The sequence below is a fragment of the Cryptomeria japonica genome, chromosome 1 (assembly GCF_030272615.1).
Source record: "Cryptomeria japonica chromosome 1, Sugi_1.0, whole genome shotgun sequence".
NCBI lineage: Eukaryota > Viridiplantae > Streptophyta > Pinopsida > Cupressales > Cupressaceae > Cryptomeria > Cryptomeria japonica.
This window is the reverse complement of record NC_081405.1, coordinates 56,199,758-56,226,813: the sequence shown is the minus strand read 5'-3', so window position 1 is coordinate 56,226,813 and position 27,056 is coordinate 56,199,758. Positions and strand designations below refer to the sequence as shown.

Here is a 27,056-nt window from a genome sequence, read left to right as displayed (position 1 = left end):
CCGAGACCGGCCCTCCAGGTCCATTACCGCCAGGTACTTTGAAAATTGGTCCACTAGGTCCCACCGGATTGCCTTGACTACCAGGGATGGCTAAGCTCGATCCGAACAGATTGCTTATGTTACCGTGCCCCTGTGTCCTCCCGACACCTTCGGCTGCACCAGTATCTCCTACTTCTCTAGTCTCAGTTTCGGTCTCCTTCTTCTTGGTCTCGTCCTTTGAAATGGACAAGTTCTTTAGTAGGTCTCTGGTAGCGTTGATCAGGTTTAGACTTCGCCTTGTTTGTTCCACCAACTCTTCGCGACTTCTTACCCTACGGTGGTATTCTGGCGAATTGTAGAGTTCTCCTTCGACACCCTTCGTGACTCCTAGGTTCCCTTCGGGCAACCCTACGACAGTGTGGAGTGTAATTCTCTCCATCTATCTCTGCCTTCGCAACCTCCGTGACACCTCCTGGGTTCCCTTCGAGCAACCCTTCGGCTGGTCGTCCCTCGGCAAGCTGCCTTAGCCTACGCCTTTGTTCTATTCGTTGTCTGAGATTCAACGCTCTTTGTGCCACTTCACATTCATCACTTTGTATCTTTTTATTTTTATTCTTATTTAGTATATTTGGCATAAATCACTTCTGTACATAGCAAGCACACACCATGTACACAAAAACTTTTTATTATTTTCCCTTTTGGCCACAATTTATATCAACATTGTGCCGGGATTATTACAGGGTTCAATTTCCCCTTCGCCTCTTGCCATCACGCTCTGCGTCCCAATGATGATGTTCCGTTTGCGCGTCATCGACCGCTGGGTTAATCTCATCGACGGGTAGGCCCATCGTGTCCATACGCCATCCGTTCCTTCCTTGCCCGAGTATGTCTAGGCAACGACGCCAAATGTTTGCCACATACTGGTAAACGATTAAATGCAGAAAGTAAATGCACAAAACATAATAGAAATATATTAAATAACCAGTCTCTGTATTAATTCAACAGTCCATGTACATCAAGTGCTATCACATTACATCTGATACAACTATTATGATCCCACTACGAAGGAACGGTATGCAATATATAATACCCGAAGGGGTGCGACCAACCGTTGCGTCCAACTGCCTTTCGGGATGACTAACTAACTGACTGCCGTAACTCATTATTATTGATGACAACATAAACATAATATGACAACATAACATAATGATTATTCCCGGCAACAACCCCTTACTACATGGTTCTGCCATCGTTTGGTGTTCCTGACCGAGGGTAGTGTCCCCGATTACATTTGTCAGAGCCATCCTTAACTGTGGCATGGTCTGCAGAAGGTCAGACACTCGTACGGGTATTGTGGTTTGTAACATCTGCTTGATGATAGTTTTCTCTGGTTCCAACTGGACTGGTGTATCAGCAGCCAGGTGCGAGGCCCTTTGCTCTCTAGCCATCACCCGCTCGATATCCACCCTTGCCTCCTGGAGCCTTTCTTTTTCTGTGTGAGGGTCAGGGTACATGGCTTTCTTGTTTTGCAACCTTGTGATTGCCAGTACGTCTTCCCTTGATCCCTCCACGTCGAGCATGTTCACCCCTTTTTGCTTTGGACAATCTATGTCCTCGTGATTTCCTGGACCGCACCATCTGCACAACAAACTTCCTGCACCACCTCCGTTTTGGCATTCTCGGGCAAAGTGACCCCATTCGTTGCACTTCCTGCTTTGAATCATGGGCCGCCCCTTCCCGTCGTATTGAGTGCTGCTCCTTGTTATGTTATTATTGGATCTATTGTTACCCCGTCGATTGTTGTTGTACCCTCCAGGGGAGGCGTTAGAGTTTGCTGTTGGCTTCGGAGGTGTCGCCGGCAGTGTGGCTTAGTCAGGTTGGGCGTAAAGCACTTGTGTGCTCCGTGCTTTCAAGTTGTACGGGCATTCCTTAGTGGAATGTCCCATTACTTGGCAGATGTCACAGAAAACTTTGCGGGGACAACTTCCTTTAGTGTCCTTCAGTCTTGCAGTCAGTACACCATAGCTCTTTTACTTCCCTACCACTTTCCTTGTCACCTTTTAACTCCTTCATCATCCTGATCATATCCTTCCGGAGTGCTTCCATGGTTTTGGATCCCCCATCGCTGTCTTCGTCCGTGCTGTAACCATTGCTCGCTCGTCGTTTCCCTCGGGATGTCTTGTTTTCACTTTCAATATCCATGGCGTGGTTGTATGCTTCGTCATACGATGGTGGGGGAAACCACTTTCATCGTCCTCCTCAGGGATGGTACCAATCCTTCCACAAACCACCGTTTCTTGAGGCCATCCGCCGGCTGGTTCTCCATTTTGTTGAGTAGTTCCCTCAGCCTTCTGTTATATGTGCACACACTTTCGTTTTTTCCTTGTTTGGTGTTGTAAATTTCTGCCACAATTTCGTTGTCATCCCGTAAGAGTTTGAATTCTTCCCTGAAGGCCTTCTTCAGACTGTTCCAGGATGTTTTATGCTGGGCATCGAGGTCTGTGTACCAGTCAATGTCTATTCCTCGCAGACTGGCCGGGAATGCCTTCACCCAGTAATCTCAGTCGTCCTGGCCATTTGCTTCCCAGATGGTGATGCATGTCTTGCAATGCCGTACAGGGCCATGAATTTTGGGAGTTTCTGCTTCTTCGGAGTGTGTGCCATCGTGCTTTTTTGTACGGTTTTATGCAGTGCCTAGAAATGGCTATATGGCGGGAAGGTACTATGTGTCCGAGAGGTGCTGTACGCTCCTGGTCTGGTCGGGCCCCTGTCAACCGGGCTTTGGTCACCTTCGCTTCTATAGTTCCTCCTTCCCGGGGTTTCCGGATCTGACCTTCCTATTTTGATGCCCTCTGACAAGGACAATTTTTTAATGCCAGATAACGTTGCTTCAAAGATAGTGGCGATTTCCTCGTGCAGGTCCCGTACCGCCTCCTCTCCTTGTTCGGAAGATTCTGATTGGGTGCTTCGTGATTCAGCTCTGGAGTCTTCTTTGCTTGACGTCGAGTGTGGGGCCTGGTCGGTGAGATCTTCCTCCGCTACATCTGGAAGTGGTAGGTTCCTGGCGACCTCGGCCAACTCCTTCCACGTACACAGTTTTTGCCTCTCCCGACCATGACTCAGACTCACACTTTGACTTCTGCTGTGTTTCTCCAGACTCCTCGAGTTGGCAACCTCCCTTAGTCGCCGTCTCCTGTTGGCTTGTTGTTTTATGTGGAGAGACCTCCGTACAGTTCTCTCGTTTACTACTTCGGTAGTAGTGATACGTCTGTCTTTGTTCGGCCGTAGGGGCATCAAGTGCCAGAGGTACGGCGCCGACCAACCTCCCTCTCCTCTTTTTCCCTACGGCTCTGTTCCTCGTACCATCGGAGAACTTGTTGCCGCCGAAGTTCCTTTGCCGTTTCCTCCCTCTGGTCTTGGAGTGCAATCAAATTTCTGGCGAGTAATCGTGGAATACTCTCGAGTAGGTCAAAGACGGGGGCGTTGACTGTGAGTTCACCACGTACCGTGCCTTCAGAGACAACTCTCTCCTGAGCCTCTCGTTGCACGTACTACGTGACCGACACGTCCCACAACTCCACCAAGTCTGTCGTCAACTAATGCTCTCGTTCCTCTTCCGCGGTACTCTCTTCGTGCGTGTCACTCTCCACGACAATTAATTGCTGGTGAAATGGTTGGCCCATTAATTTCTTCCACCTGCCATCATAGTTGTCTCCAGGTTTGTTCAGGCAATGACGCCAAAATGTTTGGTCCTAAATTTATATTTGGTGAATAATCCGATAACATAGTATTTCCTGCACGTGCCAAGTATTCATGGAATAGAACAATTGTACATCATAACATAAATGACAAATGATAATAATTAGACCAGAAAGTTATATCTTTTTTCCAATGTCCAGAATTGTCCATACATAATCCCCCCTGCCGAGGTTCCAACCAAACAATATAAAGACCCGACAGTTGGTCAAGTTGCCAACTGTCACCAACTCCAAACTACCCGATGGGAACCTCTCGGCGACAAACATAAACATAAACATAACACACTTATAAATATTATTCTTAGTAACATACGTTATTGACCCCTAACAAACATTACCCCTAAGTCCATGCATCCTAGAAACGTTAAGTTTTTCAAGGGGCACATCTTCATGGAATGATGATTTAAAAAGTGCCTCCTCAAAAAGTTCATTTGGCTAAAAATAAAGAAGCTAAAAATAACATTGGCTATAAAAAGTTCCAGTTGAAAATAGTGAATCCTAGAATATACTCTTTTCTCTAAAGGTGTGATAGCTAATACTATTTTTAGCATGTGCTAAAAATAAACTTTTAGATAGGCAGCTTTGGATGATTGCAATGGAACTTTTCTTTGTATTGTATGAACTTGACTCAAGGTTTAAGTGAATTGGAGAAAACAAGTGGTAAAGCCATAAGGAATGTGTTTGAAGGAGATTTACATGACATTTTTCACTAAAAAGTGTGTGGAGGAGATTTACATGACTTTTGTCATGAAAATGTGGAGCTCCTTTATCACCTTTTATGTCTTGGCAGAAATCACTTAATTTTGAGCGCCTGTTTACTTTGTTGGAGTTTTGTGTAGAAATTGCCATTGAAATATTATTCTTTTGTATTGACTGATGTATTACCTTCTTAGTCTCATTTTTCTAATGCTTTAGTCACTTTCTTTTTCTAGGTGTTTTTCACTAGGATATCTGCCATTTCTTTTGATACTTAGGCAGAGGTTATGGAGGTTATAACCAAGAAAAAGTGTACCAAAAGTTGATTTGAAACTCTTTACTCTAGTTGGGTGCTAATCACTTCCATTTTTGCCATTTTTCAATGGTCTGATTTTTTATTTCTGCTGCTTGCAAAATTCATTTGCTTCTGTTCACAATTTTTTTTCCTTTTCAAAGTACCTTTCTTCTGATTGTATCTTTTTTGAAAGATAACTCAAAATGCTTTCAGACTTCTACCTTGTTTGTTGTTTTTGCGTGTTAATTTGTTCTATCTTCACCAATCCATTCTTGAACGTCATTATTGTCTAGCCTTCATTGATATTACAGTCATCATCTAATCCTGCAAAAGTTGAGTAAAAAGACAAAAAACAACATAGACTAACAGGGAAAGACATTGAAATATGATCATTTGAATGGGCTTAAAGATAAGGTTTTAACTTTGAAACCTGACACTATATAAAATTTTCTCATGGGAACAGCTCTTGGCTCTTAGTATAGGTGGATTAAAAAGGAAACAAATATATTTTTATTTAACATGAGCATAAAACATTCCAAAAAATATTATAAAGTTTGTAAATTAGCACATCATATTGTGCAAATTAGGTTGGCTTTTCATTTTTAGGGAGCTCCGCTTTCTAATTTAAGAAGCAGTTCTACACAGTTATTACGTTTTGTGTCATAGTGAAAGGTGTGCATTAAAACACTATCGTACTTATCAATAAATTGACATGAACTTGTTAACAATTAAAATAGTATGCTTGAATGCACAAAGATCTAATATCTAGTCTTCGAAAGAGCTTTGATAATTCTTGACCAATAGAATATTTCCTTGTTATACATCAGTGCTGATTGAAGCAAATATCACAGGGCTGTCCCAGTTGGAGCTGTTAGCTATGAGGATATTTATAGGAATTGTTTCAAGAGAGATGTACTTTTTTGTTATGATCTGCTGCTTCCACATGACTTCCGACCGAGAAACATAGGTTTGTTCATACTCTAGTCCTCTTCTTTTACTTGAGTCATGTTTAACGTGTAAAGTTCTCATACTTTAAATCTACTTATTGTACAACAAAAGAAACTATTTGATTTTGTTTTCGAAAGTGAACAGATGTTACGACTTAATGAACAAAATGCTCTATTTTGTTAAAGAGGTCATTGTTTCCAATTTACAGCATTAAAATTGAGAACATATTTTTTTCCAAAATTAGTAGTTCAATTCTTAATGATTATGGTACACCTAGGGGATGATCTCCTAGGCCAAACATATTTCTGCTCTTTTCTAAGTTATGGGGACAAGATGAGGTGGGGACTTCTAGTCATTCTTTTTAAATGTGATAATAGGGTATGTTGAGCTGTCACTTCTTGATTCCTTGATCATTAGATCCTAGGCTAACACTATGTAATGTCCCTACTTTGAAATATAATTTAATAATAATAATAAAAAAAAAATTAAAATACAAAAAAATAAAAATAAAAATATAAAATAATATAACTAAATATAATTAATTAAATTTAATTAAGTTAATGAATGGTCAAAAGACATGGAAGGAAAAGTTGTGACTATGAGATATAAAAGGGAGAAGAGAACCTCATTTGAGAGGGGGACAATTTGAAAATCAGAAGGGCAGATCTAATATAAATAAGAAGTGCAGATCTGATTATGAAAGGTTGTGTCCCTTTTAAAAGGCACAAAATAATGAAGAGTTGCACTATTTCAAAGGGTGCTAATGGTGAAAGGGTGTGTCTCTTGCCAAAGGGCATATATGATGAAGGGGTGTGACCTATCCCTTGTTGGCAATTTGGAGGAATTGATTATGTGTTGCATTGATGTTTTGTCATTGATGTCAACACTAGCTATTTTGTTGTCTACCGGCTTCCGGTAGAGTGGTTGGATTTTGATGTTGATCAGGAGATTGGTCTCCGGTTTGGTCCGGCTTGTGAAATTGGCTTGGATTGGTTATTCATGTGTTCCTGATGCATATCACATTTAGTTGGTTTGGGATTTGATGATCTGGATGCTATCATTTGTTCTAATAAGCCTTTTGGTCACCGGTAAGGGTTTTACCGGTAGTGCTTTGATGAAGATCTTTTGATGAATTTGATAAGTGATGTTGGTGTGACTTCTACAAGGTTATCAGGATGTTGATGGTTATCTTGTTCGTGTAATATTCCCACTAATTGTTTTTGTTTTTTGAGAGCAATATCACATTCACACCAATCACTCGTTAGGGTTAGAATAATGAAATCCAAACAAGTGGAAAGAACCCTACACTTTCTGATCACCGAGAGCCCAGACTGGGAGGGTGAGAGCATACAGTAGCAAGGGATTGTTAGAGATAAACTGCTGAACTGCTGAAATACAATAATGGGCGGCAAGCCAACCCCTTCTGCTAAACCAGCCAACAGAACAATACTTCAAACACAAATCACTCTACCACAATATTTCAGCGGGAGGATTGAATTACAAAACAACTCAACTCGACCGCTTATGCAGCGGGAGGATCATTACAACCAATATCACTCAACCGCTTATGTAGCGGGAGGACTGAATTAAAAAATATCAGATATAGGCAACAAGCCAGCCTCTTCCACTTTTCAGTGGGATATGAAGAATACAATCCAGAGGAAAGAGAGGAAAGAGAGGAAAGAGAGTAGAAGTATATTGCTGAACACATGAGATAATGATCATCATGTTGTTCTCATTTTTGTTTTAAAAAATGAAGGACCATAACATAAATTTTTTGTCAAAAAATGAAAATTTTACTCTATGGCACACTACTTGAGGCAGAATTTCGCCTAATCTTTGGACTGGCTTAATCATTAGTCCATCCTCGAACCACGTTTCAAATTTCGTCGCATTCTGGGTTCGTTTGCTATGTCTTTCCTTCAATTTCGGGTTTTTTCTCCTTGACTGCAGGTGGGAAATTTTCCTTGAATTGCAAGTTTTAATGATTTCTTTTGTTTTGCTCTTTGTAGGGAAATTTTTGGCTAATTATAAGTGCACTTTATTGAAAAAAGAACTTGTAACTTTCCTTTTATTTCCCCCTTGATGCCTTTTGGCTTTTTAAGTTATGATAGGGATTTTTGGATAAGTTACAAGTTAATTTTAAATTACATGTTTATAAATAACTTGTAATTATTTTCTAAAACCCCTATTTTAATGTCTTTTGCTTGTAATAGGGATTTTAAACCCCTATTACATATGTGCAAGTTATTAAAACTTGTTGTAGGGATTTTATTTTCCCTTTACAAGTAATTTGTAACTTGCACATCTCTCTCCAAAACCCGATTTTGTCTAGAAATGAAATAAAGTGACATTTTAAACTTGCTATTTTGTCCAAAAAACCCGATTTTCTCCATAAAGTGCAAATTGAAGGATGTTAAACTTGTAATTGCATTTCTAAAACCCGATTTTGCCTTGTGAAGGGAACAGTGACAATTAAAACATGTAATATGAACCCCAAAACCCGATTTTCACTATTCTCATGCAAAATCGAACTTGTTCTTTCTTCTCAAAAACCCGACCAGCCAAGAAAAACATTTTTGTTGGAAATTTGGAGCATTTTTTGTGGAGAATTTGTTGGGAGATGCAAGGCGTTTGGGATTCTTCCCTATTTTCATGCAATTGCAAACATCTTTCACGCCATTTGGGGGTTTTTGTTTGCTGATTTTCTGCTAAAACGCCTACCACATGGTTCTTTGAATACACATTTTCGGTGATCTAAACTCCATCAAGTTGCAATCTCCTAAGGCGTTTTTGCCTTTCATACCTAGGTGTTGAAGTTGGAAGGAGATTTGGTCACTTCTTGTGCCATTTTAAATGTATTTGATGCCACGTTTTTTCCACGTGATCCTTCAAAGGTTGCGTTTTGGAGGGTTTTGATGCCATGTTTTCATCTCTCCCTTAGGCGTTTTGCTTTGGGACTCTTAGGCGTGATTCCTCTTTGGCATTTTGGCTCTTCAAACTTGCATTTGATGCCACGTTTTGCTGCTTATGGCGTTGTGGTAAAATGTGGCAAGGGTTTTCGGATTGCGGTTAATCTTTATTTAAGAGCTAGTCTTCCTTTTAAAGATTGATCATCTTTTGAAGAGGCATTTTCAGATTGAAACAAGGTATGATTTCTTTTCTTTTCTTGTTTCATTTTCTTGTTTTCTTATTTTCCTTTCTAGTTGTGGATTTGTATATATGTTGTTCTTGCCCCAAAAATCGGTTTTGTGAGAGAGATTTTCCCCTTTGAAAAACAATTTTTGAATTGCATTGATCTTCCCCATTTTCCCTCTTGACTTGTATTCCGGATTTTAAATCCCGATTACAAGTTGGATGAAAATCATTGTTCTTCCCTTACGGCTAAAATTTTTTTTGACCATCTTTTGTTGAAATTTTAAGTTGCAAAGATGAAAAATACCCATCCTTCCAAAATCGGGTTAGAACCGGATTGCACGTTCAAATTTCTTCCCATTTTCATGAAAATGTCATTCCCAAAATCTTTTCATTTTTATCCATCCATATCACCTATATCCGTACTTTCCGTTCACATCATTTCCCGCAAGTCTAATTCTCATTTTTCACTCATTTCTCCATTTTCCATTTTACAAGTATACTTGCATTCGGGTTTTAAAATTGCATGTGCATTTTTCCTAAATATGTATTCTTGTAAAATTTTCCCCAAAATCCGAAATTGGTCAAAGTCAAGATTCCTAGCATTTCCCATTTATTTCCCATCTTTCTCTCACAAAAACGTGAAATGCAAGGGTTGGTGTTCTTCCCATTTGAAGGACAAAAAATGATGGTTGCAGCGGATTATGATGTTGCTTTAACACTTTTTAGTCTTCATCGCAGTATACCAGGTTGTCCTCCAATGTCAGATTTGCCGTCATCTCCAATTCCAAAGAAGATGAAGTATAAATATGATAAGTACCAAAATGAGGTTTCACCTTCTCAAGTCTCTTCTCCTTTGGATCGCATAAAAGATACATAGATAGGGCATGTGGACATGTCAAAATTTGTCAAGAGGGTAGAGGATCCGCAGGATAGCAATATGCAGCAGCTGTTGGACAGCCATATCCATCACGCATCTTCTTTTCCAGTGGCCCTAGAACCTGAATTTGTTCTCGCTTGCGGCCATTTGCTTTGACAAGGAGACGAGAACCATTAAAAATGATGATGGTGAAGCAATAATCCGCCTTGACGCAGACACAATTGAGAAAGTCTTCAGAATACCACCAACACTTGTTTATATGGAAATCTCCAAAGATAGTGCAGTTCAGTACTATGTAAAAAGGGAAAAAGACTGCAAACGTCATATTAACAGGTTGATTCATGAGCCACGAGCCGCCTTCTCAAGGTGGGCTAAGTTGTACTGCTGTGACTTCAAATTCGAGATTGGAGACATCATAACTCTCCTCAGCGGGATAATGGGTCTTGAACATTCTAATGTTTTTGAGCTTTGGATGTACCGGTTCGTCATGTTCATAAGGCAGTCCCATCATATTTCATGGGGAGAAGTCATCAGTGATACCTTGACCGAGTAACTTGCAGCAGTCCCTTCCACCATGACTTTCTATATGAATTCATACTTAGTGTATTTGGCAGCGTGACTCAGACATTTCCCTGGTCTTTCTACCAAGGGTGACCGCTCGCTTATACCTATACGAGAATACTATGATCAACTGCCTTTGAGACCTAGCAGATTGCATTTTAGAAGAGTTCAAGATGCATTCTTCAGTTACTTCATGTGCCAATTTGACAGAACTCTAAAGAACAGAAGGGTGTCAGATGCGGCATGGGAAAGAGTGAATGAGTATGAGTGCTTGTTTCTTCAATTCCCGACCTTTACCTATATGAGAGTCGGATGCTACAGTGGGCAGTCATACATGCTTCCTAGATACCCAACTGATAAGATCATTCTTATGGAGTTGGGAAGACAGATCATGGCTGTGCACGCTCAACAATTTGTCAGACATAAGGTCGGAATGGGGATTTCTACAACAAACCCATTGAAAATTGGCCGATATTCTCTTGTCACATCCGTCAAAGCCAAAGCCATGGAGACTGAAATGCAAGAAATTAAGCTCAAAAGGTTTAAGTCCAGAGCTGATTTTGATTACTGAGGTATGAAGGAAAAGATCAAAAAGTCCTCCGTGCACGTGCATCGTATTGAGGATATCTGGGTAGATCTTCGTACAAAAGTGGAAATTTTGAAGATGGATTCTTGCAGGCTTACTGTTGAGCAGGTTGTTGATTTGCACTTGGTGGATATTCCACAAGGGATGATTGATGATGGGAATGTACTTGATCTTGAGTATATTTTACGAAGGGTTGAGGAAGCTCCACTTCCTTTAATTCAATGATCACACAAGGAGTCCACATCCATTCTTGAGAGATTTCAGCCTATCTTGGCTAACACCAACACTTGGCTGAAAAGTAATGGTGTTAGACTCATTAAAATCAAGGTTGGAAAAGAAGATGATTCTACGGGGCATCTTGGACGTAAGTCTGAGATTCAAATTAACAATAAGGAAGGTGCATCGTCTTCTGGCACCAGGATCAAATTGCGAGTTAGTTGGGCAGTAGTGCTTCCTCCTGAGGAGGCGATAGTTCGTGGAAAAGAAAAGTCACGGTTTCATGTTCAGGTGATCGATCTTGATAATTCAGAAGAAGGACAACAATCTGATGATGCTCCTAAGTCTTCAGCTTTGGACTCACCTCATGTAATGTCCCTACTAGTTAGAGATCACTTTCCTACAAAACAGATTGTTAGAATACAACAAATATATATATAACTAATCTAACTTGCAATTTAACTTTAAAATACTTAATTAACACTATTCACAATTCTTATCTAATAAAAAGGATACAAATGCCATACGAAGATATGTCCTTAGGCGGCTACGAAGCTCGCCTTCTTGGAACCCATCTTGGTTACAAGCCATCCAGGAAATCGAAGATGAATTTGATTTCTGTCTTGGATGTAATTTCTTATACCCAAGCCATCCAGGAAATCAAAGGTTACTTCGATTCCTATTTAGGATGTAACTACTTACACCCAAGCCATCGAGGAAATCGAAGGTTAATTCGATTCCTGTCTTGAGTGTAATTTCTTACACCCAAGCCATCCAAGGAAGACCATATGTCAATTCCTTGCCTTGGATGATGCATCTCATCATCCAAGTCCATCAGAGGGGACCGGCAAGATCCGTCTCTTCTTGGATGAACTTAGTCAACCAAGCCATATATATGCATATAGATATTCAGTATATATACTGCCTACCAGGGATTATCATAATCCCTCCATTAGACTAAGGGAGTTTCCTCCCTATAGCCTCCATCATGTAATCACATTTATATTACATTTTACAATTTATTACTATTTTCCATTCCATAATTCACATTTACATATTCCCAATTTAACATGTATTCCTTAACATATATTCAGCAAAATATCCATAATCCAAAATTCATATTTATTTATTAACGTATATTCCTAACCATAGAGGACACACTCGCCGAAAACTCGGTGAGTGACAAAAACTCGCTGAGTTTTTGGATCTGGCGAGTAGTAATGACTTCTACTCCCCAAGAAAACATGGCGAGTTTTTGCCAAAAACTCGGCGAGTTAACAAAAACTCGCCTGCGTTCCCTTATCAGCCGAAAATGGCACAAAATACTTTTTTATTTCGTTTTTCGATTGGGTTTTGGGCTGAGAAGGGGGAAATTCACTTGGAAGGGCTTGCAAGGTGATTTGAAGTGATTTTTGAGTGATTCCAAGTGGATTTGAAGGGAAAATCAGATTCCCAGGTAAGTTTTTTTTTTTTTTTCTATGCTTTTTTAAAACAATTTGTTTATTTTTTGTTGCATTTAGATTGATTAGAAATGATTCCTAGGTAGTCTAAATCATTTCTAAGTTATTTGCATAAGATTTAACACTAGATTTGACCAGTTTTGTTGAATTTTCACAATTTTTTTTGAAGAATCTAGTTTTCAAAAAAAAATTCAAAGCCTACTTTTAAAAGAAAAAACTTCGAATGATGTCTAAATTTATTTAAACTAATGTAGATAGTTTGCTTAGTGCTAAATTGTTTAACTAAAATGTAAATTTTTTTTTCACTTTGTATGTGTAGGTTAAGTAAGCATTAATCATGGCAAGGGAGCAATGGCCACTAGATCCATGCCCATCTGGATATATAGGCACCTGTCCTAGAGGTGCTAGAGATGGGGCATGGAGGTATGGCTATGAGGGACCCAATCCTGGGTCAATTATATGCATAAAGTGTGAGAGATTACTTCATGGAGGCATCAACCGCCTCAAATACCACCTTGTAGGAATAGATAGGCATGATGCTAGAGCATGCCCTGGGACTAGTGAAGAAATAAAAAGACAAATGAATGCCCTACTTGCAGTTGGGGAAGAGAAGAAATTGCTAAGGGAGAGGGCAAAGCTAGCCATGAGATCAGGCATAGCTGAATCTCAAGGTGTTTCTATTGACCTTGAAGAGGAAGAAGAAGCACTTGAGAGCATAGTGGGCTCTCGGTGTGGCCCACGTATCCGCAAACCCACCATCACCTCGCCCATTGCTTCTGCTTCCTCTAGTAGAGTACCTGGCACTATTCCACTTCCATCACAACGATCAGGGTCGATAGGTGATTATTTTGTGTCCAGGAACACACCTGGAGCACAACCATCATTAGAGGCCACTGGATGGATTAAGGAGGTACATGAGAAAACTGACATTGTAGTTGCTGATTTTTGGTACTTCAACAACATTGCATTCAATGTGGTGGAGAATGCTTATTGGCTGAATTTGGTGACTACTATGACAGTTTCAGGAAAGGGGTACAAGGCCCCTTCTCGCAGGGATTTGAGTGGGAGGTTAGTAAATTACTACATAGTCCACTTGATTTCATTTTTGATTATTTTTTAGATTTCTTGTTTATTAAATCAAAATTGTGTACTAAGACCTAATTTCACTTTGCACCTACAGGTTGCTCACAAATGCAGTTGCTAGGGCAAGAGAAGTGATGGAGGATCAAAAAATTGAATGGGCAAATTATGGCTGCACCATTCTTTCTGATGGGTGGACAGATGGCAAGAACCGCACCATCATCAATTTTTTGGTCGCTTGCAAGGACAATGTAGCGTTCTTGAAATCTGTTGATGCCTCCAGCAAGGTGAAAAATGCAGAAACATTGGCTGGAATGTTGGAGCATGTCGTCATGGAGGTGGGAGTAGAGAATGTGGTACAAATCATCACAGATAATGTAGCAGCATATGTGTCAGCAGGTAGAATCCTTTTGAATTATCACCTTTAGGTATTAGCAATATTTTCATTTGTTGTGGGCTTTGTTTTACTTGGTTGCATATTTCTTAAGAATAAATTCTTCTTTTGCAGGAAGAATCCTCCAAGAGAGGCACCCCACTCTTTTTTGGATACCTTGTGTAGCACGTCCTTGACCTTCTTTTGGAGGACATAGGAAAACTTGAGTGGGTGACTCCAGTTGTTGAAGATGCAAGGAGGATCACCAAATATATTTACAATCACCTTTGGGTCCTAAATTTGATGAGACAACACACCCAAGGGAAAGATTTGGTGAGAGCTAGTGTCACAAGGTTTGCAACGATTTTCTTGATGTTGTAAAGCATTCTTGCTGCATTGACTTCTTTGAAACAAATGTTTGTGAGTGGAGAATGGCTTAACTCACCTTATTCAAAGAAGCCTAAAGGAGAGGTTGTCGCATGCATAGTCTTCGACAGCCAATTTGTACGAAGGGCTGCAGAGATTGTGAAGGTTGTTACTAACTTCAAAACTTTAATTTTTAAATTTTAGTTATTCTTGATTCAAGTCTCTCATTACTAATTTGTAACTTCATTATTTAAATTTTGATCTTTTTGTAATTTGTATTTTTCAATTGTAGGTGTTAGAGCCCTTGGTTCGAGTTCTTCGCTTGGTGGATGGGGATAAAACCCCAATGGGATATCTTTATGAGGCCATGGATAGGGCCAAGGAGTCTATCAAAAATTACTACAAGGGGGATAGGCTCAAATTTGATCCCATTTGGGAAATTGTTGATAGGAGGTGGAACAATCAGCTCCACCAACCCATTCATGCAGCAGGGTACTTCCTCAACCCTCGTTTTAGGTTTGGAGGTTCTTACTCAGATTCGAATGGAGAAGTCATGTAGGGCCTTAGTACATGCATTGAGAGGATGGTGCCTGATGTTGAGGGGAGAGGAAGAACCACTCAAACCCCAGGTATAACATTTGCCATTTGGATTTTGGGATCTAAAGACTAAAATGATTGATAAATTATGTTCTCTTTTCTCTTTGCTTACTAACTTTTCCATTTTATTTATTTTGCAGATGCTTGGTGGCAAAATTGGGGTGGAAACACCCCACATCTCAAAAAATTTGCCCTCAGAGTCTTATGTCAGCCTTGCAGTTCATCGAATTGTGAGCGCAATTGGAGCTTGTTTGAAGCAATCCACACGAAGAAGAGGAGCAAGTTAGCGCAGAAACGACTCAATGACCTTGTCTACGTGCAATATAATCTTCAATTGCATGTAAGGAAGGTAGAGAAACTAGAAGGTGGTCCAATTGACTTGGATGATATAGATCCTTACAGTGATTGGACATCACAGGAGTAGCCTCCATTGTTTTCCGACATTGACTTCATTGATTTGGAGAAGCAGGCAATGGAGGAGGGGGGTGGATTTGGTTTCAGGTTGGATGACATTGAGGAAGATGAGGATGAGGATTCATTGCCAGTGCCAGAAGCAGGTGGAGACATAGCTTCATCCAGGATGGAGGACGAGTCTCAATCAACCATACCGAGTGAGGAGGCACAGTCATGCCCAGTCCCAAAGCAGACTTATACGACTAGACACTCTAGACCCTCTAGTTCTACCTCTCTCCGAGTTTTTGCTAGAGCTGAGAAGAGGAAGTTGTAATTGTAATTTGTAATGATGTATTTACTTTTGTTTTACAAAAACTATTTAGTAATTTACTATTTTGCTTCTAGGCTTCCAGCCATCAGCATTCCTCATGCAGGTTATACATTTTGAAAACTAGAACAGCACGTTATTAGACAATTGTTTGGGATATTACATTTGGGAAAAAAGCATATGCTGAATAATAAGAAATTTGGTGCAGGAAATAGGGAAGTAAAAAAAAAAGGACATGTATCCTAATTGTTGCAACTCCAATAAATTATTTCTTTGGGTGCCTTCACATGTCCAGATAACTGTAAAAGGTTGTCATGTCCCCTCCTTGATCATAAGGTAGAGCATAAATAAAACAATAATTATTATTATATATTAATTATTGACGAATGATTATTTGAAATTATTAAATATTTATTTATTTATTAAATATTATTATTTGATTGATATTCGTTGATAATAACATTCTGAAATATCCAAATGAAATAAATTAACATTATATTATAAACATTAACATCATTAAGAATATTAAACAAGAAATATTATCAATGTTTATTTATTATTTGATATTTACCTATTAATTAATATTTTTTTATTTGATGCTATTATTAATTAATTATTATTATCAATTAATAAATACTTATTAAAAAAAAGTTCATTTGTTAATGAACTCATTAAATGTATGGGCCCAAGGATCCCACGTAACCTTGCTGTTAGAAGGTGGTGACCTTTCCGTGAGTCACCACTTCCCCCTATATTATACTAAAGCACAAGTAATATTAAGAGGAGGGAGAATCATTCAGCAATTACGTCAGCGATAAGAAAGAAAAAGGAAGACAAAAAAAAACGTCTACTATTATGTTGTCTAGGAGTTACGTCAGGTACAAACCTGAGAACATATCACTGATAATATAATATAATTTAATGCCGTTAACAGCGTTTAGTACTGCTGATATCATATAGGATGAAGAAATTAATATAACATAATATTCTTACCATAATATAACATAATGAAGTCAATGCAACATATTGCCGGTAACATATTACAATACTGTAGTGCTGATATTTTAAAATATATTTAAGGTATTACATCATGTTGTTAATATAAGTTAAGCCAAGAATACGATCTAACGTTATCTGATAAAATGCTGCCAACAATTCCCCAAATCAGCAATTAAGCAATTAGTATGAGACGCGTTTCCTCAAGGAAATATTACTCCAAAGAGACATGACTATTGGGAGGTATAAAAAGAGGATGATGGGAAGAGGGAGAAAAGGAGGGAGAGATCAGCTACGATCAGATTAGAACATAACTGTTATGGAGTTACAGGGAGTAACATTTGTTGTCTTGGTGGTATGCATGGGATGTGCTTAATATGGATGTTTAATATATGAAGCCTGATAACATTCTTATGCAGAATTTAATAGTAATATAAATTTAGATAATAATAATAATAATAATAATTATTAAATGTTTTATAAGCTCTGCATCTGCATTAATATAATGATAATATCTGAGAATAAATAATGTATATAAATATAAATATATATATATAAACTATATGTATATTAATAATAAATATTAGTATATAAATCAGATGGAATGTTTAAGATTATATCAGGAAGACGAATATGTTCTTGTTGTCACTGATTGGATTCATGTAAAAGATAGTTTTGTCTCCTAATCAATTTAGTTTAAGCCAAGTATGTCGAGATGGATTAATTATGGTTAAGACAAGCCAAGACTTAGTAGGGGACATTATAGACTGCGACAGGTAAGTGATGTCTGCGGTTCACATAGGATATATATGTGTGTGAACGTATGTGCCACACGCACACATATATAGTAATGAATATTTTAATACATGTTAATGAATAGTTCTAGATATATGTTAATGCATATTTGTGAACGTATGTTAATGAATAGTCATGAAAATATGTTAATGAATATTTGTGAATATATGGTAATGAATAGCTCTGAATATATGTTTATGTTAATGAACCTTCCTGACGATATGCTAATGAATATTTTATGAATATATGTTATCGAGTACATGTTAATATAGGAATATGTAAAGGTGGATTATGGAATGAAAATGATAATGAATTATAGAATGTAATATGAATGATGTGGCTATATGATGGAGGCTATTGGGAAGAAATTCCCTTAGTCTAATGCAGGGGTTATGATAATCCTTGGAGGGCAGTATATACTGAATATCTATATGCATATATATGGCTTGGTTGATTAAGTTCATCCAAGAAGAGACAAATCTGGCTGGTCCCCCTGAGGGCTTGGATGATGAGATGCATCATCCAAGGCAAGGAATTGACATAGGGTCTTCCTTGGATGGCTTGGGTGTAAGAAATTACACCCAAGACAGGAATCGAATTAACCTTCGATATCCTGGATGGCTTGGGTGTAAGAAATTACACCCAAGACAGGAATCGAATTAACCTTCGATATCCTGGATGGCTTGGGTGTAAGAAATTACATCCAAGACAGGAATCGAATTAACCTTCGAGTTCCTGATATGGCTTGGAACCAAGATGGGTTCCAAGAAGGCGAGCCCCATAGCCGCCTAAGGACATGTCCCAGTGCTACACTCGTATCCTTTTTAAGAATTGAAATTAGTGTTAATGGAGTAATTGAACGTTAATTGCAAAGTAGATTAAGTTATGTATATATTTTGTTGTGTTCTAACAATCTGTTTTGCAGGATAATGATCTCTAACTAGTAGGGACACTACAAAGGTGTTATTTTTAGAAGGATGTAACCAATAAAGCACAAAAACCAGTTTTATTTTTGTAAAGGCATGGTATTGAAGCCAAATAAATCACACACTAGGAATTTCTAATGGTGTAGCCAATATGGAGGTGTCATCAATACGAAGCCATGTCTAATAAAGTGGTATTTTACTTGCCATCATCAAGATAATGATGATAGTTTTTCAGCTCAACTGAGTGCTCTTGATAACTTGGATGATTTTTGAAGCTTGAGTCTTGATTTTTGATTGTCACTCCTTGATTAAAAACATCTTTACAACTATAATTTTGATACTTTTCTTATATATAACTTTGATAAGCTTATCATGGTTTATAAACACGGGCATTGTTTTATATAGATTTCAAATCTATCTAGTAATGTTTACGTATTTTGACAGTTGTGTAGATTTATTTCTTGTATTAAAAATACAAAATTATAGATTTAAATCATTCAGATTTAATACATTTTGTTCCTCAAATTTTATTAGTTGATGAACTTATTCTGAATTTTATCTTCACCAAATTCAAACACAAAGACAAACCTGATGACTTAGTTTATTACAAATGTTCGTATTGGACTATCTAGGATTCTAGAGTCATTGTTCCACCAAAAGAAGGAAAGAAAGAATTGTTACCTATTTTTCGCTTATAGCTGAAAAATAGGTTAAGTTATGCTTGTTTTACAAAATGGAACAAAGATACATATTACTTCCACTATATTGCATTTCAAGTGCATAAAGAAAATCAAAAGCAATTACATTATCAGATTGCATTCATGCAGATGCATATGACACAGGAGAGAGTACAAATATTTTTGAGAGAAAAAGTATCTTTATTGACAATGTAAATGAACAATGTCTCACACAAGCCGTGAGACTAACCATTACAATGCACATGAGGAAAAGATGATACATTTAAAGATGCTATGAAGACACAATGCATAAGTAGTGAAGGGTGACTCGTCATTGCCTGAATGACGAGTCCGGCTTGAACTCCCTTGCATCGTCCTTAGTCGTCCTGTTTGCCTTGCATCCAGCTATTGCTTCCTCGCTGCTCCACGTGCCTGCACTTGAAATAGAGATTGCTGTTAGAGCAATGCCGGGTCATCAAACACTACTTATACACGCATCTATAAACCTACAATCTAATCTTCACATACATTATAACAGCTAGCCTGTCACGGATGTCTAGAAAAGTAAGAATTATCAAACACACTTATCATATGCCCATTTTTATCTAATGTGTTTGTTATGTGTAGATGCAGGTGTAATCATGTTCATTAGATTTCAGCATGTGGGTTAAAATGTGGCTCCCACAAGTATTGAGCCCAACATGCTATTACAGATAAGTGCAGGTGCCTTAGCAAAGATACAGTAATTATAGAAGATCGTTCAACAAAAGACAATGCAATGCAATAAGTGTAGCCGCAGATAGCTCAATGACTTGAAAATTTCAGAAATTCATTCTCGATTAGATGAAATATGGACCACTCCATGCTTCCAGAACATCAATTCTGGAAAGTTCAAAGCTAAATGATCTTACAAATCACATGAAACAATGATATATGTTGTTAAGGTCTCACAAATGCTAGCTCAAGGAGGACTTCAAATCTCAGTCCAAAGGTAGTATACAATGGGGGCAAGCAGTTATCATAATATTCTTATACTCTCGAAGGGTCAGGGTACCCACAAGGGAAGGCATAAAGAACATCACAGTCATACAAGGTAGTAATCATTAATACCCAAGAAGCCTTTCAAGGCCTAATTCATCAAGGGACAGTCACATACTACATGAAACCACAAACTCAGCTATATATAAGCCTAGTTATGAGATAAAAGAAATAGATGCAATGAATACATGGGGGAGGCATCTCCATTCAAAGGTGCGTTGGGAATTTTCAATCACACTCAGATCTCAGTATAGTCAAGTTTGCAATAAGGTGACCCCCAGCCTATGCCATGACAAGATTAACACAGTCATGATGAGGTATAAGATCAGTCACATGTCTTGTGATCTTGTGACAGTGATATTATGAAACGACAAAGATTGCAATCCTTCACCACACAGAGAAGCATTAAAGCAGATTTAGAGATGTTTAAATCAGTCATGTACAGGCATGAAGCAGTCAAACACACATTAATAATTCATGATGCTCTGAAAGCAAGGAATACAAGAATGTGCAGTGAAGATCACAACAGTATCATCTAGTGATGACAACATTAGGGACTGTCAAAATAATCAAGGGCAATCTTAAAAAAAGATACATGATAGCTATGAGAGATTATTGCTGTCTCAAGTCTAAGACAACATAAATAGATCTTTCAGTCAAGGGAAAACCACATGAATCTATTAGACAGTAATAGCAATCTTAGAGACCAAGGAATAATGAAACTAAGTGATATCAGTATAAGCTCAGAGTTTGATCTTGTGAAAAGTTTGTCAGATAGTATGTAATATCCCCACAATTTTTTTCAATTTTTTTCCAGTTACAATCACAACAAGAACCTGTTAAAGTTAGGAAATGAAGATACAATAATGTTGAAATTGTAACGCTTCCACTTTCTTATCACCACGTGCCCAATATGGGAAGGTGAGAGCATACGGTGTTGAGGGGATCATTAGCTTTAAATAACTGGAAATATTAAAATGCTTGGGCGGCAAGCCAGCCCCTTCCACTTTTCAGCGGGATATGGATAATATTAAAAATCACTTGGCGGTAAAACAACCAAGGATGATGCAAGAAATTGAAGAACAATTACTCTACTGCTTATGCAACGGGAGAACTAGAAATGAAATAGCAATCAACTCCACTGCTTATTCAGGGGGAGGACTAAAAATGAGAATACAATCAACTCAACCGCTTATTCAGCGGGAGGACAAAATTACAATAGATAAGGCGGAAAGCCAGCCTCTTCCACTTATGCAATGGGCCAAAGAACAACAATCCAAGTATATAGCTGTTAGTACTATTAATCAGCTTTAGAATGCAAACATGGATTACAAAATTACTAGTCTCATTGTCCAAACTAGGCGACAGGGCCAGCCTCTTCCACTTATGTAGTGGGACTAAGAGAGTTCAAATAAATTGCTGTTAGTACTACTAATAAGCATTACAATATGATTCATCATGGATATTCAAATGCCAAAACCCAAACTAACAGCGGCAAATTATTACCAAGACTCTTCACACCACACCCATAGACTCACACCTGAAAACCAACTTCAACCCCAAAAAACTAAATCTGATATGAATGAACAGCAAGTTGGAAATACAGACCAGCAACATTAAAATCCTCACAAACACTTCTAAATCACTCACCACACACTCAAATTATCTCTAAACACACTCCAAAGAACCCACACACTCTAAAACCAACTCCACACAAGGAAACACTCCAAACTAACAATTTTTCAGATTTTGATATGCAACCCATGTGCTGGAAACACACAGATCAACAGCCTAGAAACTCACAAAAATGCTCGTAACTCTATTCATTCTCAACGAAATGACCTCAAACGGATGCAAATGAGAGATACAAGACATGCGATGAGATTAGAACCAACAAATTGCACCCAAAACCCCCAAATGAATTTATGCTCGCATTCCCAGGCAGCCCAACATTGTACGTCTAAGAAAGAAGTACGATTTGCATTTAAAAATTAAATACTCAACATCAAGCTCTACAAACTTACATACTTGATCGCTTGTGGCATAGGAAGAGAACGAGCCACTACCCAGAATGATTTGACACACGAACTGAGAGTTATGAACTAAAATGTGCTACAATGTAATGTCCCCGATATAATTAAATAATAAATCTAATTACTTTATTGTAAGGCCCCAAATTTTATAACAAATCTTTCGGGCCCTTTTATTTAATTAGATTAGGTCAGTCTTAGTTGGACATGTCGGCCCGTTTGTAAACCTTCGGGAAGTTTCCCGGAGCCCATATATATGGCCGAATTAGTCTTTGTCATAGGTAGGTATGAATTTTGGTATTTTCTCTTGCTTGTGCAAATTCCAGTTGGAGTTCAGCTTGTCTATCATTTCGGAGGTGAGAGATCCTCCCTACTTGGCATCTGCAGTTTCGGTGGGAGTCCTCCTCACCCTATTCTGCTTCTGTTCCGAGTTTGTGTAATCTATTGTGCGATCATTATCAATATTATTTTCGATCATTATCAATATCATTTCTTGTGCATGTGCAAGTATTTATCATCTACACTGAAGTCTCTTGTGCCTGGAATAATAATAATAATTCATTCCACTAAGTAAGTGTCTGAAGGGTTCAAAGGCGGAACTCAGCAAGCATACACCTACCGTATAGCTCTTATTGTACAAACATCCACCGAATAGCCTTTCTCCACACCGTACGACCTCTCCTCAACACCGTACGACCTGCTCCTTATACCACTGTACGGCGTCTGCACCAACTCCACTGTACAGTCCTGCATTGCACCATCGTACGGCCTTTGCACCAACACCCCGTACAGTCATCCCAACACCACCGTACGCCCAACACCATCGGACGACCAGCACCACCGTATGCCCACCCCCACCTGTACAAGATCGTACATACCGTACGACCTAGCACAGCCTACAGTACGACAGGCACAAACACTACCGTATGCCTTCCTTGTGATCTTTGCAGCTTGCTGGAGGGGTTTTTGTGAGCTGATCGCCTCGAGAACATTACATACAACCACACCAAAAACTAGCAACATTGAAATCCACACCAGATTGAAAATCTGAAAATGCACACTAAAATCGAACCACATATTCAGAAGATCCAATCACAGCTAGGAGTGATATCTCACACTCGGAGTCTGTCAAGAGCCCTAGGAGGTATTCACCCTCGAACTTGTCTGGAGTCAATCCGATAGCATAACAGTGTAAATTGTTTGAGATCCAAAATGAGAGCCCGAGACTCTTATTTATAACTTTTTGCCAACCAAATTCAAATTCAAATGCACTCCAAATATGCCCAAACCAAATGCCATTCCATTTCATCCACATTTAGCATTGCATTTCGTTTCGTTTCTTTGCACAAGTTCCCCCAATTCACATTCACCCAAAATTGCCCTTTTTAATAAATATTAGTGTCATAAATTAAAGTGTAAAGTGGGCGCCCAACTATGACTTCCAAATAAAAAATATTACTAAGGCAATATACTTAGAAAATCACCCCATTTGCCTTGAGTTATAATTTAATTATTAACACCATGATAACCCCCTTGAAGTCATATGCAAATTTTGCCCAAATTAATATTTTCTCCCTTCCTAAGTCGTCCATCCATAAAATAATCAAATATTAATACCTCATGCCTAAGGTATTAATATATTAAAAATATCTTCTCAAATATAGATTATTGCCAAATTCAGCTAGAGACTGAAGTGCTGGAAATCACCAAAATTGAACTAAGTTGGGGCTCTGAACCGAACTGCTAAAAATAGTCATCTGAGTGAATACAGGATCCTGCCAAAATAATACTGCCAGAAATAGCCACTGAGCTGAGCTGCAGAATCCTTGCCAAGAATAGCACCAAAAAATGTTGGAAGACCAATTGCTCAAACTGACCTGCTGGAAATAGCCATCTGAACAAGCTTGCTGACATCCTACTAAAAATAGTAAGTGTTTCCAAAGTGATTTTAACCACATTCTGAGTAGCCATCGCACTTACTAAAAATAGTAAGTCTGGACTAAGTCATCCAATGTAGATGCATGTCGAACCATCCCGAAGCTCTCTGAAAACCCAAAAGGAATCTAGAATCCAAACTGTCAAACTCCCACATATACCCCCTAAAACACCAAAGAATCCTCCTAGAAAATAGGAAACCCTAATTTCTGCTCCCAGCTAGCCTACGGGCCTCCAAACTAGGCTAACGGCCAACAAAACTAATCACTGCGGAGAAGGGGACATTACAATCTGCCCTTCCCGAAATTGCTTGTCCTCAAGCAGTGCCACCACAACTCCAGAAAATTTTAAACTGATCCACACCCAAGCAAGTACAAGCCCAGGGTCCCATGTTTGTCTCAAGAAGAACCCACCATGCCAATGTTGCGCCACTTTGATCGCATCAGTGAGAACATCACGCCAAAACTGTACTAATCTCCCTTGTAACTCCAAAATGTTACCATCCATGATACTCAAACTGAAAATCCCTGAAGGATTGAAATCAATATCATGCAACATCTCATGCCCATAAGGCTTTAAGTAATCAATATCAACAGTGCCACTGTCTATCACAAGCTTCGGCGATAGAAAATAAGGTCTACTCAACTCACGATCAAACTCCACAACACATCTCCATATGGTATCTAACAAAGCCACAACTGTCAATGTGACTTCTCCAAATCTCCCTGCGAGGAGGAAAACAATCCTTTGCAGAAGCTCAACAAACTCATTCGCATAACTCCACATGAATCTACTAGGCCTCAATTGAATTATTCTGATACAACCATGGAGACTTCTGAAACCTCTTACAATTTCCACTCCAAGCACCTCAGAATGATGAATCAAAGAAAGCAAAGATTCGCTGTCCCAATTATAAGCAAAAGAGAAGGCATAAAGAGAACCACTAGTTAGAGCTTGAACACTTCCCATACACAAATACCGATTGCCCCAACTCACCATACCTCTCATCTGAGACCATAAACCCGTCCTTCCAAGAGACTGTGAAATCTGAAAAAGAGTACACCAGCAACCCACCAATTCTAAAATGATTGACTTGAGATCTGATTTTAGGAAAATCAGCATCCAAGAAGATGAACAGTTGCTGCAACACAAGAAATCGTCATCCAAAACAACACATCTGCTCACGTCCAAGGCTGGAAATATCTTCTCTAGTGACTCCAACTCTGCATGGAACCTGTTGACGTGTATTTTGTACACCATCATACACAGAATAAAATACCTAAAGGCATCTTATCCTCTCTTGAATAAAGTCTCTAACTGCTGAAGATTCGCATGAAGGATCAGTTAGGATGACTCCACTGTTCCGGTTAGTAGGGTCTCTACGTGTGGATAAACTCCAGTGGTATGATGTGATTTGCTGGAATCACAAGGGGACTTACATCTGATGATTGAACTTCCGATCTGCTTTGCTGGAACACAGGCTCTTACTGGCTTAGATTTGAAAAAAATGGAAAAAGGATGAGGGCGAAGAGAAGATCTAATCCTAATACTAAGAATGTAGGAGCAATGATTTGATTTTTTGATGAAACTCTAACTAGGTCTTGTTTTGACATCAATGGACCATCTCCACAAGGCTAGTGCGATCTTCTAAGGGAAGCTTTAAGATGTTCAAATCATCACCGTAGGCATAGACACCATCAAGTTGATGCATATCAATGAAGAAGCGACAAATTGAAATTGAGCTTAAGCTGAATGATTCCAGTTGACCACACAAGGCAAGTCTGCAATCAACAAACTGCTAGTAGTATGGATATACGAATTCCACCATTAATCAATCGCATTTCCTCCATTCATCTAATCATCTACCATCTAGGATTGAAGACTCAACAAGAAACCATGCAAATTGCAAGAAACGACACACTTCACCATTACTTCAATGAAAATGGAGTTTGTTTACAATCAATGGCAACAATCTCTTGCCTTGTCCTCCTATTCTACTCTAATTACTATTCTATCAATTTCTAACTACTCTCTATCTACTAACTGCTTTCTATTATTTACAACTCTCTCTAATTTATTGCTAATTGTTGCTAATTAGCCTTTACAAATGAAATGCTAGGGCTTATATAGTGCCCACAATACAATTCGATGGCTTAGATCAATTCGAGATCAAGGGCCAAGATTCAACAATGAAAACCCTAATTAGGGTTTGTTACAACCATTACATAACATTTAATGCTTGACCAATGATAAAATTGTATTGCTTGGACACATGTCCTCTCTAGAAAAATCGACCAATGGATAGCTAGGGTAGGTACATCGGAGTTTGTGCCACCTTCCATGAGTTAAGTACATTGAATCTGGACATGCTGAGGTGGACTACACTGACTGGAGAAATGATGACTAGGACGCCACCTCATTTGACACTTGTAACTTGGTAGATATTCAACTTGATGTTGTTGAGAAGCTTGCTTTAATTAATTCATCTGGAACTATTTACTTCTTCAACGAGCCCTTGTTCTAACTCCTTGTGTCCTTGATGTGCAGGATGATGATGTACCTCGCCTTGGAACGCTGGATTAAAAGAGGTCGCCCCTGTCCTGGCTTGATCGTCCCGGCGAAGACCGTCCTTGATCCGACTTGATTTTCCTTGATGAGATCTCCATTTGATGCCTACACAACATTTCAAAATTAGAAACATGATTTTGCAATATATAACATAGATTAGAGATTAAATTTAGGAAACTTCATAATAAGTCCTTGAGTTATTATTTCCTAAAAAACGATTGAGCTATTACAATTCAAAATTCAAAATTCAAAATTTGAAGGCTATGACGATCAACAATCAAAATCAAAACAATAAATCCATATCGCCATACCTCACTTGAGAGCTAACTCTAGAATGCAAAACAAGGAATTTGCCTAGGCAAAATTAATGTTTGAAGCCTTTTCCACGTGATCTTCAAGCGAACGTCCTTCCTATCAACTTCGTCACCCTTGGGGTCTTT

General features: G+C 38.7%; 1 protein-coding gene across 4 annotated transcripts in view; it reads left to right on the top strand.

Annotated features, from left to right (window-relative positions):
• Nucleotides 1-27,056, top strand: part of LOC131049023 (nudix hydrolase 20, chloroplastic) — a 275,682-nt gene that overhangs the window by 180,057 nt on the left and 68,569 nt on the right. For all 4 annotated transcript variants that reach the window (XM_059221517.1, XM_057983021.2, XM_059221510.1 and 1 more), the window contains one exon: nt 5,580-5,695. In XM_059221517.1, the coding sequence (XP_059077500.1) occupies nt 5,580-5,695 (116 nt within the window). The remainder of the gene's footprint in view (nt 1-5,579; nt 5,696-27,056) is intronic.